At 48.4% G+C, this 19,626-nt stretch overlaps 2 protein-coding genes across 3 annotated transcripts in view; one reads left to right on the forward strand and one right to left on the reverse strand.

The window, feature by feature from the left end:
• Positions 1–14,727, forward strand: part of BOC (BOC cell adhesion associated, oncogene regulated) — a 54,318-nt gene extending 39,591 nt beyond the window's left edge. The window contains exons 4-19 of one of the 2 annotated variants that reach the window (XM_031505622.2): positions 73–219; positions 514–657; positions 1,073–1,366; positions 2,177–2,449; positions 3,001–3,302; positions 5,972–6,134; positions 6,711–6,821; positions 7,990–8,196; positions 9,017–9,198; positions 10,305–10,410; positions 10,595–10,717; positions 11,364–11,585; positions 11,973–12,199; positions 12,785–12,864; positions 13,502–13,695; positions 14,019–14,727. In XM_031505622.2, coding sequence (XP_031361482.1) covers positions 73–219; positions 514–657; positions 1,073–1,366; positions 2,177–2,449; positions 3,001–3,302; positions 5,972–6,134; positions 6,711–6,821; positions 7,990–8,196; positions 9,017–9,198; positions 10,305–10,410; positions 10,595–10,717; positions 11,364–11,585; positions 11,973–12,199; positions 12,785–12,864; positions 13,502–13,695; positions 14,019–14,203 — 2,960 coding nt within the window. In that variant the 3' untranslated portion in view covers positions 14,204–14,727. The remainder of the gene's footprint in view (positions 1–72; positions 220–513; positions 658–1,072; positions 1,367–2,176; positions 2,450–3,000; positions 3,303–5,971; positions 6,135–6,710; positions 6,822–7,989; positions 8,197–9,016; positions 9,199–10,304; positions 10,411–10,594; positions 10,718–11,363; positions 11,586–11,972; positions 12,200–12,784; positions 12,865–13,501; positions 13,696–14,018) is intronic. The other variant, XM_031505623.2, reaches the window with a different exon arrangement.
• Positions 14,728–15,771: 1,044 nt separating this feature from the next.
• The window catches only part of CFAP44 (cilia and flagella associated protein 44), a 42,051-nt gene continuing 38,196 nt past the window's right edge, over positions 15,772–19,626 (reverse strand). Inside the window, exons 30-34 of the mRNA XM_021548966.3 lie at positions 19,178–19,294; positions 18,421–18,622; positions 17,573–17,733; positions 16,682–16,816; positions 15,772–16,164 (exon numbers count right to left, since the gene is read on the reverse strand). Coding sequence (XP_021404641.1) covers positions 16,030–16,164; positions 16,682–16,816; positions 17,573–17,733; positions 18,421–18,622; positions 19,178–19,294 — 750 coding nt within the window. The 3' untranslated portion in view covers positions 15,772–16,029. The remainder of the gene's footprint in view (positions 16,165–16,681; positions 16,817–17,572; positions 17,734–18,420; positions 18,623–19,177; positions 19,295–19,626) is intronic.

Below are 19,626 nucleotides of genomic sequence, written 5' to 3' on the forward strand. Positions count from 1 at the left end.
GGGGAGAGGATGAGCTGACACTGAGATGTGTAGCCAGCCACTGAGGTGCCTTGTCTTCTACTCTCTTTGCAGATCTCAAAGATTTCAAGTTTGACGGCCAGCATGTGATCGAGGTGGATGAAGGGAACACAGCCGTGATTGCCTGCGACCTGCCCGAAAGTCACCCCAAGGCTCAAGTCCGCTACAGTGTGAAGCAGGAGTGGCTGGAGGCTTCCCGAGGTGAGTGCCCGGGGGTCTGTCCCAACAGGTTCCGCCACAGGACCCTTGGTTTCGCCCTTCCTTACCAGCCATAGCTGTCTCTACCTGCTGCCTCTTTGTCCCTTTGCCACCTGTCTCAGCCCAAGTTACTTCAGAATCCCTGGCATGGTCTCCCTGATGTCCATGCTGCCTGGGACATCATGTTTTTTTCTTTCCCCCTTGCCCACCTTTTCTTCAGGACACTGCATATCTTCTAGGGGGCTGGACAGGAGCATATCTTGTGACCATGTGCCACTTTCTCTTTTCTCTCTACAGACAATTATCTTATTATGCCATCTGGAAACCTTCAGATTGTTAATGCCAGCCAGGAGGATGAGGGGACTTACAAATGTGCTGCCTACAACCCTGTGACACAGGAGGTGAAAACTTCAGTCTCCAGTGAGAGGCTCCGTGTGAGACGTAAGCCATTCTCCCTTCACCACACATCTCCAGCTCTGGGGACACTGATCAGTGCTATCTGGTGCAGCTGGTTTTCTGTGTGAATCATCAGTTGCTGAGAAAACTCCATTCCAGAAGCAGAAGGCCCCAAGGTCTGCTCCTGGAGTATGTGTATGCAGCCCTGGGATTGCCATGCTTCCTTAGCATTTGTTGGTGGTGGTGGGCAGGCAAAGGCCTTTAGCCTGTTGGCAAGGTGGCTTTGTTGTGTGCACAGAACCCTTACAGAATGTCTCTCTGGTCCTGCATTGACATTAACCTTCCCCAGCACAGGAAAACAGTGTGCCGTACTGTTATCCCTACCTACCCACTGCAGTGGGTGCTCTCCCACCATCCACCTTCCTTCCCATGCACCTCCTTCCTCCACGTCTCTTCCCAGGCTCCACAGCGGAGGCAGCCCGGATAATCTACCCTCCTGAGGCTCAGACCATCATCGTCACCAAGGGCCAGAGCCTCATCCTGGAGTGCGTGGCCAGCGGGATCCCCCCGCCGCGGGTCACCTGGGCCAAGGATGGCTCCAGCGTCTCCGCCTACAACAAGACACGCTTCCTGCTCAGCAACCTCCTGATCGACCCCACGAGTGAGGAGGACTCGGGCACCTACAGCTGCACGGCTGACAATGGCGTTGGGGAGGCCGGGGCTGCCTTCATCTTCTACAACGTGCAGGTGTTTGGTGAGTGCTGCTGGAGCCATTGTTTCAGGGAGGGCTTGGACATCTCATCATCTTCTAGGGGAAGATACTAGCATGGAAGCATTCTTCCCCTCCCTGGACAAACCACAATGTAATGCAAACCCCTGCTTGTGGTTCCAGTTTCCAGGAGACAGACTAATTCTTTCTTGAGGGTAGTAGTTCCTCCTTCTTGGCTCCCATCATGGGCTGGAGATGATGGATCCTCCTTTCCTCTGCAGAAGCTCTTCTCTTGTCAGTTGTGGCATTGCTTTTTTTCCAATACTTTCTAGTGGAAGCTGGTTGCTTTTTAGACATATTTGACATTGGCATAAGGAAGACATTGGAGTGTCTTGGTTTTGTTCTGTTTTGTAGGGAAGCTCTCTGTGGAGTAGAAAATGTTAGGGATACTACACCTCAGATATTTCTACCACACATACTTTCCATTCTCACAATTTTTAGGGAGATTAAGCCCGTGTTTCACAAATTGCATTTCATCAGGTGCTGATGTGTTGTTGTGGCACAAGCACAATATTTGCAGAGTAGCATTTCAGCTCTGAAAAATGGGACTAGATGTCTGATGTCATGTGAGAGGGCAGATGGCTTTGGGCCACCTTCCTTTGCAGTTTATGTGGATGCTGAAGGGGAGGGGCATTGAAGCAGACCCATGTGGGCCCTCACAAAGAGAGTGGGACTTAGAGTAGGAAAGGATCCATCACTCTGCTCTCATCCCTGCCAGAGAGGAAGGTGCAAAGCCATGATTGCGCTGTGCTCCCAGCCAAGCGGCACTCAGCAGTCTGTTTGTTCCTCACACAGAACCCCCGGAGGTCACCATGGAGCTGTCCCAGCAGATCATTCCCTGGGGCCAGAGCGCCAAGTTCACGTGCAAGGTGCGCGGGAACCCGCAGCCCTCGGTGATGTGGCTGCACAACGCGGTGCCGCTGTCGGGCAGCCGGCGGCTGCGGCTGTCACGCCGGGTGCTGCGGCTGCTCAGCGTGGGGCCCGAGGACGAGGGCATCTACCAGTGCATGGCCGAGAACGAGGTGGGCAGCGCCCAAGCCTTGGTGCAGCTGAGGACAGCCCGCCCGGGTAAGCCCCTCTCTCTAAAGTCATGGCCATTCAATCACAGCCTAACACACAGGACAAGGTCGGGGGAAGCACAGGAAGAAAGTTGGGGTGTTGCCCTTACTTCCTATTTAACCTATGCTGCAAGTGCTGTTCTGCCTGAGGTCTCTGTATCTCCCTCTGGGAACACATGACACCAGTTTTGCTTCTAAGGGCAGGGCCATTTGTGCACATTTGGGTGATCTCTACACAGGAGACACAAGACATCTGGCTGTAGTGCTTTACCCCATGGCTTAGCTCTGCCTCTGAACTTGCACTGAGCAAGAGCTTAAAAACTGGATTTACCTGGGGTAGGAGAGGTACCACATGATTCCTTGGACACTGTTGAACTTACACAGGGTAAGAGGGACTTCAGAGAGACAGAGAACCTTGTCGTTTATAGCAGGGGAAGGAGGGATTGTTGCCAATACCTTTTTGAGTGGCACTGCAGGCAGTACCGCACAGGGGGCTCACAGCTCTGCCTTAACCACAGACTAGGATGGACGTTTATCCTGCTGTGACACTTTGTATTCCAGGAGCTCCACTCAACCCCGGGCGAGATGCCCAGCTACACTCGTCTCAATCTCCAACACCACCTTCCAGGGACAGCACCTTAAAGCTGCCCTTGGATAAAGCTGGACTGCCCAAGCCTGGTACAACCCCTCTTCTAGCAGCATCTTCACAGTGTGCAGCCAACAAGGAGCTGGTGCCTCCAGCTGAAGCCCCCATCATCCTCAGTTCTCCACGGACATCCAAGACAGACAGCTACGACCTGGTGTGGAGACCCCGGCCTGACAGCAGAGCCCCCATCCTCTATTACGTGGTGAAGCATCGCAAGGTATTGCTGTTTTGCCCTGCTCCCATCTTTCCTCTGCGCCATTCCATGGGTGAGCTGGTGGCCTCACCACACATTTCACCCATTGCTCACTGGTGGCATTGGATAGTGGGACCTCCTGAGCTGCAGCCTCAGCCTGATGGATACAGGCTGTGACAGGAGGTTTGCTGAGCTGTCCAGGAAGAGCCCAGTGGCACTGCCTGTCTGCCTAAGTATGCAGAAGGCACATGCACACACTTCGCCAGTAGCTTCCACATCCAGTCCCAGATGTGTGCTTGCACAGGTAGGAAGCCCTGAGGGCAGGTTGCACAATGACTTGCTCTGGAATAATTTTGTCTTGGCACAAGCCACAGGGACACAGAACGGACTGCGTGACACAGAGCATCATCCTCTCTTCTGCATGTGCCTGCCCTGCCCAGCAGCACCGAAGTGCCCATGTTCAGTGAGTGTGAGGAGCCAGCAGAGAGCTGTCATAACCATCCTCTGGAAGGTCCTTATCCCCCAGTTTTATTCTGGAAGTTGGAAGGCAGTGCACTGTGGAGTACATCAATTGCAGGTGGCACAGTGTGAGCACATGGTGCATGGCCAAGTCCTGCTGGAGCCCAAGGGCTCCTCCCTCTGGGGTTTTTCATGGCACCATGGGCACAGTGCAGGCACAGCTGTAGCCCAGCAGTTTTTTTAAATGCTGAAGCATTGTTGAGGGAAAATTTCTTCTTCTGAGGTGCAAAGTATCTCTTTCCATTTTGCTGGAGATAAGTGGAAAAAAGGGGCTTGGATTTATTTTTCTGCTGCTTTTCTTCCCTTTGGGTAGGCAAGGAGTTGCAGTAGAGAGGCAGGTTTTGCCTCAAACCCCCCAGAGGGTTTGAGTGTATTCCAAAAACATGCCAAATCACATGTTTGGGGACTCCCACCCACTGCAAGGCACCATTTTCACATACATGTGAATATATGTATCTATTTTCCTGGAATTGTGTGCTTTTGTGAAAATACAGTGTAATAGAAAACTTTTACAATCCTTGATTTCTTTCAAAAAAAAATTAAGATGAGGATTTCAGCTAACCATCTTTTTTAAGAGCCCTTTAAAACAAAGGCAGAAGATGCCAACACAGGAACACAATAGAGCAAGCTTAAATAAAAAAACAAAGATGCCAAAAGCATCCTCAGACTGTTGGCTCTGGTTGTCTGCCAAGAGGAGATTTATTCCCCAGTGGTGTATCATGTAACTACCAATTCTGCTTGCAATCTTAACTTGCAGCCTTGGAGTTTGTCCATATTTGATTTGTTTTTCAGCACTTCACCTGGAAGGGGCTGTGGGGCAGTGAAGGTCACCATGGGTCACTGCAGTTTGCAGTAATGTGTTTTCAGTGTAGTCCAAATTCTCAGCTGGAGACTCTTTCTTGGGATGCTTAAGGATTGTGTGGAAAGGAATTAGTCCCAATAACCCTTAAACTTGTTTAGAAAGAGTCTCTTTCTATCCAAGATCCTTAGGATCAAGTTATATAATGATCTGGTTTTGACATTTCTGACTGGAAAACCATGTGTGTGGAGAGGGAAGGAATCAATTCAGCCACAAAAGAAAAGGCTCTTTGTGTAGAAGATGGCTGTATAGAAAGTTAAACCTACTGACAGGAGACCTACATTTGTACTGGGCGAGGTTGTGCTTCTTCTCTAGAAAATATCTGTGAATGTTTCTTTTTACTGTGTTCCTACACTGCCCCAAACTCTCAGCAGCCTGCAAGCAGTCAGATGCCATGCAGCCCTTACTTTTGTTTCTTAAGAATTTCTCTTTCCCTTTCCTGCATATTAGCAGCCTTTAGGGCTCCCCTTCCTGGCCTCAGAACTTTGCAGGCTCAGGAATAAAAATAAAATGAGGCAGGCATTAATCAGTCAGTGTCAAACGCTTGGAGAAAAGATGAATGATACAGCAGAGTCTTGGCATTTCCGTTCTGTTGCGTTGCCTGCATTACTAATTCTCCTTTTGGCACTGGGTCACTTCAGTGTCCTGCCTATTTGCCTGCAAAAATATTATCTTTGCAGCCAGGGAGAAGGAGGAAGGTTCCACCTTCCCTCCCCCTCTGCATAGGGCATCAGGGTATCACAAAAAAACCCCCTGTGTTTCCAAGCTTCTCTGAGGGCTATGGCCATACACAGTCTCTTCCCTGCAGAAACCTTTGCTCCAGCATTATGGCTCTTTATTTGAGCCCCAAAGTGCCAGGGCTGAGGCTGGATAAAACTCAGTAAAACTAAGTGTGTCTGGGTACCTCATCCCTTGAAAATGGCCAGTATCTAAATGAGCAGGTCAGCAGCTGGGCTGCAGGAAAGATTTGGCTCCTAAAGCAGCTCAGTCCTGTGGCTAATGCTGCATTTTGGGGGCCACACCTGTTCTGGAGATTTACACACATCAAGGGGTGGTAGTATCAAAGGGAACTAGAAGACAGAACAGGACTGACTGAACCCTGGGGTCAAGAAAACACTGTGGGGCTTGGGTGAGTTGTCCTGCTTATACCTGAATTCCTTTGCAAAATCAGGCTGGCACCATCTCTTTCCTTTGCAGAGAGGCAAGGGAAGGTAGATGTGGTTGGTACACAACTTACTAATAAAGTTTCTGAGCTGGGTGCCTGCAAGAAGCCCAGCCTGCCCCAAGCTCTGCAACACCTGCATTGGTCTCTCAGCAGGTCACCAACACCTCAGACAGCTGGGCTGTGAGGGATGTCCCAGCCTCGCAGCACCGCCTGACCCTCACCAGGCTGGACCCCGGGAGCCTCTACGAGGTGGAGATGGCTGCTCACAACTGTGCTGGCGAGGGACAGACAGCCATGGTGACCTTCCGCACCGGTAAGGGCAGGCCTTTCCCCGGGTTCCCCTTTGCTCTGAGTCAGGGGAGGACCCCTCTGAAACATCCTGTCCCAGCCCTGAGGCACAAGGCACCAGCCTTTAGACAATGGGAGTGTTTCTGCTCTGGAAACCCATCTGCCCTCAGCTTAGAGCAACTGTCAGAAGGGAAAGTGGAGTGTAGGATGGGGAAAATTCCAACCCATCATCTGTGTGGCTTGGTAAAAATCCCTTATTCACTTGGTGTCTCAGTTGAACACCTGCAGAACAGTAGAAAATGGGTCTAGCATAAATCTCAAGAGGTTGTTTAATCTCTTGGAGACAGAAATCTAGCAACATTCAAAGAAAAACAATTAAAAGTTGTAGAAAATTAAATATGAGGGACATCTATTAACAAATCTGCCGCTTTAGCTTTTGTTCCTGCCAGCAGGCTGAGTGCTTTGAGCCCCTAGAGCTGTCAGAGTCCAGGAGGTACTTACCTCTGCATCCTGTCTGGGTGTATTTGCTTTCCTCATCACAGTGAAAGTTAATTCTGAGTGCATCTCTCCGTTACTGATGCCACCTCTCCCTTCTGCACAGGGCGGCGCCCAAAGCCAGAGATAGTTGCCAGCAAAGAGCAGCAGATCCAGAGGGATGACCCAGGCACGAGCACTCAGAGCAGTAACCAGGCCGACAACAGCCGTCTGTCCCGTAAGGCCCTCCCTGAACCCTGGGAGGGTGAGGGGTGCTGGGGCTCTTGTGGGTGGTAGTGGCCAGGCCATGCTGGGGTTTAAATCCCTGCTGAGTAAATCAAGACTGCAGTGCTGGATGGGTGTTTTCTAGCTTCTGACAAGGAGAGGTCCTTCTTGGATACCCCTACTACTGCTCTTGGCAGACAGTCACTCCTGGAGAGCAGGCAAATCCCACTGCCTGGCTCCACCTTTAATGCAAGGACATCTCAGCAACTCTCGGTCTCTTGCTGAATTCCACGTGAAGAGTTCAGAAAGCCCTCTCTTGGAATCTGTGAATGTGTGTAGCATAGGAAGAATAAACTGCACTGCACCAATGGGTGCTGATGGAGTGTCAGGGAGGAATGCGGACCAAGTACCTGCATGTCCTGGCTACGGGCAATTAGTTTCCATTCTAGGGGTGCAGAGTGCTCCATTTGGGTATCTTGCTGCACTGGATAAACATCAGATCCTTACTGAGCAATCTTAATTTGTTGTTTCCCACCCTGTCTCTATCATTACTATTGCCTTTATCATTTCTGTGAAATTCTCTCCTTCAATCCTAATCTTGTAAGATCCCATCCTTCAGTCTCTTCCGTACTCATTTGTTGTCTTTATTTTCATATCCATAGCTCCATTCATCTCTTTTCCTCCCATCTTTTGATTGTTTTCCTGTCAAATTGTATTTCCACAGTTCAGAATTTTTCCTTATTTCCTTCTCAGTTGTTTCTTCTCAATCTCTCCTGTTCCCATCTCCTACACTTGGTTTTCCCTAGCATCAGTCTCCCCCTGCTCACTCCTTTCACATCACCCAGGCTTTTTGCTCCATCTCCAGCCCTGCATCCACCCCTCTCACTGCTTTCCCTCCCGTGATGGGTGATCACACCTCAAACCTTGTGTCATCCTGCTTGAGCTGGGAGTGGAAAAGGAGCAAGATGCAAGCAGGAATAAAAGGTGCTTGTGGGCACAAACTGAAAGACATTAGGATTTGGGGGTGCCAGCTCTAATGAAGAGCATTCAGGAGTTGCAGAGCATGTGGCTGGGTGCAGTGCAGGCAGTCCTTCACCCACATACTGTGGAGCCACAGGATCCTCCAGACAGGGTGAGAGGAATATGTTTTATGTCCTGATGTCCTTCTGGGTCCCTTGCAGCTCCAGAGGCACCGGACCGTCCAACCATCTCCATGGCCTCAGAGACATCTGTGTACGTGACCTGGATCCCCCGTGGGAATGGTGGGTTCCCCATCCAGTCTTTCCGCGTGGAGTATAAGAAATTGAAGAAGTTGGGAGACTGGGTCCTGGCCACCAGTGATATTCCTCCCTCTCGCCTCTCTGTGGAAATCCCAGGCCTGGAGAAAGGTAGGCAGGTGCTCTCCCCCTTCTTCCTGGAGGCCTGTAGGAAAGCTGCAGGGTCCCTGTAGGATGGTTAACCATCTGTCACATCCTGCTCAGCCCTGGCATGCATGAGCAAAACAAAACTTTCCTGACTCCTGCCCTAGGTGCATGGGGAAAAAGCTGCAGATGCTTCTCCAATTTCTCCAGCTGCAGAGACCAGCATAGGTTTGACCTCCCTCAGGGAGGCTTAGGCATGCTTTTCTGTATTACAGGATACAGTTACTAACAACATTTGGTTTTGTCTTTTACAAGACAGGACAGAACTTTCCTTAGTCACAGGCAAGACAGATGGGCTCACAAATCCCATTGCACTTCACATGAGAAAAGATTTCATCACTGAGCTGGACAGCTTAAAAGGGAAACATAACTACCTCAAACTAAAGACCAATAAAATGAAGTTTGGGTAAAAATTACATAGCTTTGAACTGATGTTTATGTATTGAATTCCCGTGGAGTAGAGGAAGAACACATTTCCATACCATTTCCATGCTTTCAGGTCAGGATATGCTTTCAGGCATTTCTTAACCTCCTGCACATCTTCCAAAACTGCTGTCTGACCTTTGGACCATCCAGACAGGAATTGGGGAAGGTAAATAAAAGCAGGCTCCATCTAGGACATGGCTGAAATGTGGCCATACAGTGTTTGTACTTCCGCAACAAACTTGTTGTAAGCTCTCTGCCTTCTGGAGACATTGCCCCTCATCACAGTCAGGGCCATGCTGACAGTAGAAATCTTGGAAAACTCCAAATGCTGCAACCATTTCATTTCTCATTTTCCCCATAGGCACATCCTATAAATTCCGTGTGCGGGCGCTGAACATCCTGGGAGAGAGCGAGCCCAGCGCGGCGTCCCGGCCGTACGTGGTGTCGGGGTACAGCAGCCGTGTCTACGAGCGCCCCGTGGCCGGGCCCTACATCACCTTCACGGACGCCATCAACGAGACCACCATCATGCTCAAGTGGATGGTGAGGCTTGTGGGGGTGGAGAGCGCTGCAGGGGCAAGAACCAGGTGTGAGGGTGCTCCTTGCCCAGCTTACATCTCCTCCAGGTTCCCACCCTGCAGCCCATCACCAGCACATCTGCAACTATTGGATCTGGGATCCAGTAGCTGCCCTCCACCAAAGGAGGACTGGGCTTGGGACACATAGAAGGGTGGGAAGTCAGAGAGCCTAGGAAACCCTTTCCATCTGAATCCAACATTGCATACAGGAAGATTTCAGTGGATAACCATGGGGTCTCGACCATTTTGTTCAATAAGCACAGCTGAACAATGCATGGGGTGGCTGTTTGCTCCATTAGCACCTCCCTCTCTTCTAGTATTTTCCAGTTGATACGTCTTGTACTCTCATTTGTTAGGTAACAATCCTAAATGCTGATAATAATTTACTGCAGTCCACTCCAGAGGATTTTTAGGAGTGGGTAGGATCTTTTGGATCACAAGGCCAGATCCAAGTGTTTTCAACAGCTTAGAGCTTTTTCAGAGGGATGCACTGCTCTCCTCTCCTAGCTGCTTATAACCTGAAATTGCCACAATGGAGGATGGGCACTGCTGTTCTTTTAAACTCAAACAGTAGCTGATAAAATACTGGGTGAAAGACAGCAAGAACACATGGAGCTGGGACAATACTGCCCTGGGTGACAGGGAGGAAGAGACCTGTCTTCAGAAAAACAAAGCTCATGCATTGACCAGTTCATGGCAAGCCATGAGCCTGCTGAAGGCAAGATGATGGTGTGCTTGCTCACACCCAGCTGAGTCACTGTTGTTCAGGAATTTTTACTCTTGAATCACTGGCTGTAGCTGCTGAGAGGGCACAGAGCACTGGATGCATGAAGTGACAGGCCCAGATCCACAGCTTGTCTGTTACCTGAGAGAAGCAAAGCTTGAGAGTAGAAAGTAGCATTGAGCTTTTGTAGGGAAGCCTTCATTGTGCAAATCAATGGCAACAGAAGGAAGGCCCCTCTGCTAGGTTATCTTCCTCTCCCATCCCACTTATCCTAGCTGCTGCTCAAATAGTACAATACAAGCATGGACATCTCTGCTAATTTCTGCTCTCCCTTCCATTCTCTGCAGTACATCCCAGCCAGCAATAACAACACCCCCATCCATGGATTTTACATCTACTACCGCCCCACTGACAGTGACAATGACAGTGACTACAAGAAGGATGTGGTGGAAGGTAGGAAAAATAGAGAGACTGGTCCCACCCCTAGTCCCTGCTGGAAGACAGCACAGCCAAAAGGAGCCCAGTGCACAAAAGACAGTGGCTATCCAGGCTGCTTTACCCGGCACTGCTGCAGAGCTGGGCCAGCTGCCTGTTCCCTGAGGAGGTTAAGAGCTCCATGTGTTTGTTTCCTCCTCAGGAGATCGGTACTGGCACTCCATCAGCCACCTGCAGCCAGAGACCTCATATGACATTAAGATGCAGTGCTTCAACGAGGGAGGTGAAAGCGAGTTCAGCAACGTGATGATCTGTGAAACCAAAGGTAAGGGATTCCCAGGGCAGCTCTGGGAGCATGGCTGCTGCCTCCCCTGCCTGCAGCTGTCAGAGCACAGCAGGGCAGGAACCATCCCTGCCTGACAGTGCGTTACCCAAGCTTCAGCCAAGTGGGGGAGGCAGCACTAGAGAGAAGAGAGACACAGGGCTGTCCATGGTGTTGATCAGTGTGCCCAGTCTGTGCTCACCTTTTGTACAGAGTCCATTGCTGTCCCTCAAAGCAGCAGTTGGCTTTTGTTTTCCTGACTATCACATAGGTGGTGATTGGAAACAGAAGGGCTAACTTTCCCTTGCTGTGCTGAACTCCATGTTGCATTAGAAGCAGGCCCCATTTTGTCTTCAAAGCAGCTGCACTGTCTTGACTGGAACAGCATTAAGTCCAAGTGCGCACACTGGAGAAGCTATTTTGGATTTGCTTTTGCTTGAGCAGTCCACAAGCAGATCTGGCTGAGCTATGAGCCAAGCACAGAGGCCTTGTCTGTACTGCCATATGAATCAGCCTAGGAATCCTGTCATCCAGGAGTGCTTCTTTCAAGCCACCATAGAAGTCTGGCCACTTCACAGCAACATTAACATCCCTGGACTGCTGTGCCATCTGCCATGTGTCTAACATTCTCTTTCTCTTCCTTCCACAGCTCGGAAGTCTCTTGGTCTGCCAGGTCGTCTTCCACCCTCCAAAGTGCCCCCTCAGCAGCATCCCCCACTCAGTGGTGGGCACAGTGGCCTGGGGACAGGAGCCATGGTGGCCCGTTCCAGCGACTTGCCGTACTTGATTGTAGGCGTTGTGCTGGGATCCATTGTACTCCTCATCGTGGCCTTCATTCCCTTTTGCCTTTGGAGAGCTTGGTCCAAGCAGAGTAAGGGTTGTTTCTTGGGGGTTGATTTACAGAGCATGGTTTGCCTCTGGATTAAATCTGACCCTCGGTGTAGTTGCAGCGAACACCCAAAATGTGAGGGAATTCTGGGAAGCAGGGAAGGCGTGGGCAGAGAGCAAGTCTCAGATGTCCTGTGGAGCCCCATAAAGACAAAGGCCACTGTTTTGTCCCTTGTCCTGCTTGCCTTGTAGTAAAGGAGCCTCTGGCACTAGAGGCAAAGGGCCCCTTTTCACCATTTATTTCCAAGAGTGCTTTGGGTGCAAAAATAGCTGCCTGGTAGGACAGCCTAACCCTATGCATGCTAAGCTTCAACAAGCTTGACTTTACCTCTCATTTTTGCCTCAGACTTTCTTTTCCTTCCCTCTGCAGAGCAAACCATTGACATGAGCTTTCCAGGAGCTGGGCTGCTAGTGTCATCCTGCCAGTACACCATGGTACCTCTGAGAGGCATCTCTGCTCCTCGTGCCAATGGACATCCCTTTGTTAATGGGCAGCCCTATGCCAGCAGGGCACATCTGAATGGCATCTGCAGCTCTGCAGGAGTGGGGTATGCAAGCACCAAGCCCCGAGATTACAGCCCTGATGAAATGCCACAGGTTAGTCCACACCTGGGATCAAGAGCTGGTTTGTCATGAGCTGGATGCCACATTTGCCAGTGAGAGGGCTTCTCCAGGCGTGGCTGGCACACTTTGCAGTATGTAGAATTGGCAAGGCTGGCTTCCCAAAAGACATTTCCCCTTCATAGTGAAGTCTGAGACATGGGGGAACAGGAAGGTCTCCAAAACGCTGGTGAAGGGGTGGTTTCTTGGGCCAGTGCCTCTTAAGTGTGGAGGAGGCAGTGAGAAAAGGTGACTCTTACGGGAACAGTTCCTATGTCCCCGGAGCAAAGCTCACAGGGACTGATAGTGTTGAGGACTCTCTCTGTAGAGGGGTAACAGGCAGTGCCAGAGCTGAGTCTATAAATTGCTTATACTCCACTCATTCAGCAGTAAGTGTAAAGTGAGTTTTTCAGTGCTCAGTTTCACTGCCTTCAGTAGTAAAAGAAACAGTTTCAGCTTTTTCTGCCTTCTGCTGTAAGAGCTTCAGCAATCTGCCCCAGGGCTCTGACTCACAGATCAGTACCTACTTCTTAATGCTGCTGTGTGTCATTGCTCTGCTAAGAATCCTCTCTCTCCTTCCAGTCACACCAAGAGAGCAACGCCTTGCTGCAGGCAAGAGTGCTGCAGAATGGGAGTGCCCAGCAAGACTACCAGCCCTCCAGGTTAGTCCTGGCCTGTGGAGAGGGAGGGTGGTACAATCCACTGGGACACACAAGACTACATGCTCACAAAAGCCTGCCCTCAATACACTCCTGTCTGTCCCAACTCTTGACAAACAAATCTGTGCTCCAGTACTAGGACACCTTGGTCTAAATTATCTTTGCAGAACTCATTCCTCTTAGGATTTCAGGAAGGAATAATATAATTGTAGAGGTGGCCAAGACCTACTCCCCTCTGTCTCCTTTTCCTCCTCCTGTTCCTGAGTGGGAGACTGAAAAGCAGGATGAGAGAAGCAAACATCTGTGATTAATGTTGCTAAACAGCTGCCCCAGAATCTTCCCAGTGTCCAGCTGTGAGTGCTTTCTGTCTCACTGTTCAGACATCCTTCATTACTATGTTCCCTGTGAGCGATTATTCCTCCCAGCTCCAGTGGCATTCACCACCTGTTGGATCATGGATATCGGGTCTCGCATCCCTTCATTCCTATCCCACAAGTACATCCCAATTTCTGCTCTTCCCCTCATTTAGGAATGTTCTGTGTCACAGCATTGATGGACTGGCTGACACATGACATGAGTTGTATTTTTCAAGGAGGAAAGATCTGTAAACAGCACTAAACATCTCTGCCTGCTTCCCCAGATTGCCCAGCTCCAGAACAGAAGACAGCTCTTTCCTCTACAGTCTCCCAGATGACTCCACTCACCAGCTTCTTCAGCCACAAGATGATTGTCCTCATCTTCAAGAGCACTTTGTTGGCCTCCATCATCCTGTGATGGGAAGCAAAGTGAGAGGCCCTAGCCTGGATGCTCAACAAGATACCCTCCTCCACCAAGGTCAGTGGTTTGGAAAACTCCATGCCTTCTTCAGCTGTTGTTGAAGGGAAATCTCACTGCAGAGCCTTTCTGATGGCTCATAGTCAAGTGATGTGAATCTGTCTCTCTAGGACCTAATCCATTGATCCACCCCTGTAGTGCAGATCAAACTTGTTTTGTGTGATCATGGCATCATCAAATTTCCACACAGACTTTCAGAATGCTGATGTTCCTCTTTGATCAGAGTACCCCTCCTCATAAAGTGAACTGTTGAGTTGAAACCTCCAACTGCATCTGTCTTTCCAGTGTGCATTGTAATAATTTCTTGCTCCTTTTCCCCTCAGGAAGCCCTTGCTGCTTAGGCCTAGTGCCAGTTGAAGAGGTAGAAAGACTAGACTGCTGCCAGTCCAGAGGAGATCTCCATGCCCAGAATCCGGTGATCACATCTTTGGGTCAGGACCTACCAAGACATCTGAACAGCAGCCCTCCACCACTGAGACCCTTAGAGACTCATCCTCCCACCACCTAGGGCCCACCTGCCTTTTGCAAAAGACTTATTCTAAAGATAAAAAGAGAAAGGGTATTTATTTTTGTATAACGCCCCTATTTATATATTTATGCACTTGTATATAGATGTATATGTGCCTTTTATAATGCTGTGGAGACAGAAGGCATCCTCCGCAAGGTCACAGGAGGACCCAGGAAACAAGGCAGCAGCTCCCAGTGGCACCATCAGAGCACACGATGGAAACAGCTGGACAAGAGACACTGCAGGACATAGGTCCAAACAGAGCTGCCAGCACCCTCTTGCAGCAAGGGTTTCACAACAAATAATGCTGCCCAAAAGGTCTTTTCCTCTCCCCCACAGGAAAGTTTGTTCCAGGAACATGTTCCTGTGAATAGACTGGTGTTATGCACTCTGCCTAATCAACTTAAACAACCTTTCACATACATGCCATCTGCAGCTGCCTATCTGTAAAGACAAATCCATGCTTTAACATCTAAAATAAAGGCTTTAGTCTTTGCTGTGCCTGGTTCTAAGCTGATTCCTCACACAAATGAGCCTTTTCTTTTTCACTTGCAGACATACAGCAAGCAGGACACCTGGGGAAAGGTGATGTTTTCCTGCAGTTAGAGTTTTCCAAATAGGCACTGGTGATGCTTAGTCTGGGGTCTTCCCTTTCCCTGTCTCCAGCTGAGTCTCTGGGTGTGTGGTTACCCAGTATGTCCTTGCCCTTTGTTAGGCAAAGGATTGGTGCCAGACAGCCCCGTGCCTGGGGCTCCAGCCATTTCCTACCTCCCAGGGCACAACCTGCAGCTGCACAAGAGCTCCCAGCACCAGGTGTGTTCCTCAGCAGGGACCCTCTGTAAAGGCAGGCTGCACAAGGACCATTCACATGCTTGTGCTGGGACCAGCAGGAAGTTCTTGTGCTGGAGCCCTGCTGAGTGTACACCAGACAGACACAAAGACCTGTGGCAAGAGGTGGGAAGTGGGGAGGAAGAGCTAGAGCAGCTGGAGGTTGTTTAATTTATTCCATTAAAAAGTAGCATGGCAAGAACACAACCCCTCCACCCTGGGGATGAAGGAAGGTTTCACAGGAAGGGTAAGTGCTGTAAATGATCACATTCTGCCACCACACCAAATAAGAGAGGCAAAAAAGAGCAACACCTGAAAACACACAGAGCTTGGCCCTCTGACTGATTAGGCAGGTGCAAGCCAGTGGAATTGCAGGCTGACTTTGCATTGTCACACCCTCCTCCTTGCCAGTAAATGCCATGGCAAAGGCCATGCAAAGGAGAATGCAAAAGCCCCTTTGCTTTCTCCTGGCTAGTAGTATGTCCCTGGACTCTTGACTAGCTCAGTTAGCAGACCAGGGCCACTGGTGCTCAGCAGGAACAAATGCTTGCTTGAGGCAGACTTCTTTTATAATTTTTGAGAACAAGGTACCAAGCCAATATTTGCCCCTTCAAATATTCAAAACTTCAAGCCAGGTTTCCACAGCCATTTGTTTTGAAGAGTAGACACAGACATAATGCTCACACATGGGCACCTTATTCAGTGCAACCCTCTGCAATGGACTGATAACAGTATTTAATAGTTTTATTTGCTATTTTTTATTCCAAATATGTTGTTACAGTTATATTTTGCTAGAAAAACCAAATACAACCCTTTTCAACTAAACCCCTGGATAGCCAAAACAATTAATTTTGCACTTCCAGGCATTACTGCTGCCACAGTTAATTTTAAGGGTGACTTGGATTGTTAGATACTATTTCTGAACAGGGAGTTGGAGTCCTGTGGTAAAGCTTGTAGAAACAGGCACCCACCTTTTCTGCTAAGCAAAGTGAGTTTTTTTACATCTCATCTACTCCACCCTGGCTGATTTCCTCTCTCAGAAGGGCCACCTTAGAAGTCATGTGCATGAGCCGTGACTCCAGCCTGGTTGTCTCTTTGAGGTCAGCACTTAGGGTGCCCTCAAATTCTCCCCCCTGTAGAGGAAAAAAATGGAGAGGAAAAAAAATGATACCTATAAAATATGGACAATGAACAGTGGAAATTTATTTCAAGGAGGGAAAGTGAAGCTTTCCAAGAACTAGGACATACCCATGACTTTCCCACACCTTAGTCAGAACTATGTGAAAGAGTGAAGGTTCACTACCGTAGACTTACTCCCTGGTACAGAGCAATAAATCCACTTCTCATCATAATGCTGCTACAGAACTGTGATATGACTGTTTCCATGTAACAAAGGAATATTCTTTTAATTCCTTCAAGGCAAGGCATATTTTAATTAGACATAGTCTGTTTCAGTCTTAGAAAGCAGCTAAGTAAGAAATAACAGAGATGGTAACGTATGGAGCAGCCATTCAGCCTGTCCCACTCCTAGCTTAAACTGCTGACTGCAGAGCAGCATGTGGGACCAGGGGCTGGGGAGGGCCAGATGATCCCTTACCCATTTCAGAACAGTCCCAAACCTGCAAGCACTGCAGTGGCTACAAGGCTCACCTGACCAGTTGTCAGTGATTCCAGCTCAGTTTCAAGCTGATGCTTTTCATAGCAAAACCTGTTCAGCTGGTGCAGCTTGCTGGTGTTTTCCCTTGTCAGCTTTGTTAGCTGATACTGCAGGACTACAATTCTTTCCTAAAAAGATGTAAAAAGTTGATCTGGGATGAGAAAAGACAACAAGTGTTGAGTGGGGAAGAAATGCTAGGTACAATGTAAATGTCACAGGTAAACAACAGACTGATCCTGCCACACCATCTGATCCCACAGTACCTTAAGTGCAATGTCATCTTCTTGTTTTAAATATATCTAAATTACAAATGCCTAAGTAAGTAAAGCAGTTCAGCAAATGTGTGAGAAAAAAAAGCCATTAGGTACATAGAATTTCTGTACCCTCCTGTGCTCTTCTGTAAGGGCAGCATAAGCGTGCTGCCTGCTTGCACCACAGCAGCTGAGCCTTAAGCTCCACCAAATGGAGACATGAACTTTTCAGATAGGCACCCCAGGCATGAACTAGAGCCTGCCCTGTACTCTAAGTCTGTCACCAAAGGCACTGAGAGAAGGAAGGAGATGCTGAATGCCACCTGAGAACCAGAGAAAAGCACTCTGCAAGAACTTAATGTAGGGAATGAAATAGGATAATGTGTCTGAGGAAAGCAAAACAGAGACATCAACTACCTCCCTGAAAAATAGGATGTGCACCAGCAACTGGAGCAGAGGTAGCAATGATGATGGGAAATTGGAGTTGAACACTATGGTCTATTAAGGACAAGTGAAAAAAAATCAAACATGAGCAAGCTGACAAAAGATTTTAGTGTAACTTTTCAGTCCCCAGGAAAACAAGCCTTAACAGATCATCACAACATGTGTCTTCCTCCTCTTCCTGCTGCTTACCTCCCATTCTTTGAGCTCCACGAAATGCTCGTACTCCTTCTCCATTATTCTCACTTTCATCTGCTCCATGGGTATATTAACAGAGTGGACCTGAACTGCTTCAAAATCAACCAGCCGACCAAACTTCTCCATCATCAGATTATTGCACCTTTCCTCCAGTTCTAACAGAGGGACATTGGCACAAAATGGCAGAACTGTCAGGCATTGGTTTACAAGAATTTCTGCTTTACCCCAGTTTTTTGTCTGAGCTCTTTGGTATTTGCTCTGCAAGAAATAATTCACACAAAACCACACAGAGCTCACAGCTGAGTCATGTCACTTGTCCTTGCCCATGATCATGCCTGTGTGGTCACTAAGCCACACTCTAAGCCGGTCCTAGTAAGCCACTCTCATACCACAGGCTGTATAGGGCCTCTGCAGGTCTGGTGGTGCTAGACACACCTTTGGGTTTGGCTCTTGGAAAAGTGTTTTGAATAGGGCTTGTTTCCTTCTCTAAATGTTCCAAAGGGGAAGAAATTACCAGAAAAAGCTTATGTATCTTTGGAGAAACTACTTTTATCCTAGGAGTTCTGGTTTACAAAGAGAAATAGCAAACGTGTGTCCAGACTTCCAGTGTCTCATCTCAGTAAGCTCTATTTATACTAGGTTCTCAAATTATTTTGCACAGCCTGATGACTGCAATGCCGGAGAACTGCAACTCCATCACAACAGTCTACTTGATCTATTTTCTGTAGTTATCCTCTGTGACATCTGTGCAAGAATAGAGCCATGGTGAGTTACGCAAAGCCAGTGGGAGGGACAGAAGGAACATTAGCAATGCTGTGTTGTTCAGTGTCTCTGTTACTCACCTTGAATCTCCATCTCCATCTCCTTTTTCTCCTGGAGAAGCTGCTTATGTTGTTCCTTGGCCTTCTTATGGATCTCTCTTTGCATTATCTTTTCATTACGTAGGTCCACAATTCTCTTCTGCAGGTACTGCAAGGACTGGTTGGTAAATACTAAAGTCTGGGAGAAGTCACGGGGCATCTCCCCATCAACCAAGCACTGCACCTACAAAGGCAGCCAGAAACAAGAAGGTGATGGAGATGTCTCTTTATATAAAATGTGTGAGCAATAGAGAACTAGTGAGTGAGGTAGGCGTGGGCACATCTCTTTTTTCAGGCCAGAGAATTGTGTGACTGAATTCACTGTATTCAATCTGGCATTATTGAATTGGGCAGAATTCCCATTAGTTTCAATACTTTTCTGGGATTTTTTTATTTGTTTTCCTGGGGTGGTGTTTCTTTTTTTTTTTTTTCCCAGGAGAATATCAGTAGGTATGGACCTGAAAGAGTGCCATGCCAAACCTATACAGCACTTGAAGAAGACCATACACATTTCAGAAATGGGCCAGCCTGCCTGTCCTTACCTTGTTTATGTCAATAAAGGAGAAGGGGGGAAAAAAGGTAATTCTAGAGGAAATAGCAGCATGAAGTTCAGTTAACAGCACTTCCCTCCCAGGTGACCATAGTGAATCAGAACTAAGGGCCCCAAAGAACAGTAACACCATTGTTTAGATGTACACAGGCCATTCTGCACATGCAGATGCACAACATCTTGAATTACCTGATGGAGTCTCAAAGGCACAACTACATCCAGCTCATTTAGTCTGTGCAGCTTTTCCCACTGAAAGGCCTCCAGTTCCCTGTTTGTTGTGTCCAGACTGGTTTCTATTTCTTTTGCCTGCAGAAGGACAAATTGTGGACAAACAAAATCCTGTGATACTTAGAATATGTAAGGCAACAAGGTTCTTCCAGAGTTCATGAGCCAAAGGGAAAGAAATTTATAAAAATGTGCTTTTTTTCAACTACATATGATAGGTGAGTGTCATAGGCAAACCCAAGGATCATCTACATATATTCAAGCAAGAATACCTCTGCACACATGTACACTTGTGACTGTCTCCTTAGAGCTGCCCTGTATGTATCAAGAGACAGCTGCTTTGTTTAGCATCTAAAACACTTGCAGATCTACAGAGCCTGCAAGATAATTTTTATTGTGTTATGCCTGGAAAT

The sequence above is a fragment of the Lonchura striata genome, chromosome 2, assembly GCF_046129695.1.
Source record: "Lonchura striata isolate bLonStr1 chromosome 2, bLonStr1.mat, whole genome shotgun sequence".
Classification (NCBI taxonomy): domain Eukaryota; kingdom Metazoa; phylum Chordata; class Aves; order Passeriformes; family Estrildidae; genus Lonchura; species Lonchura striata.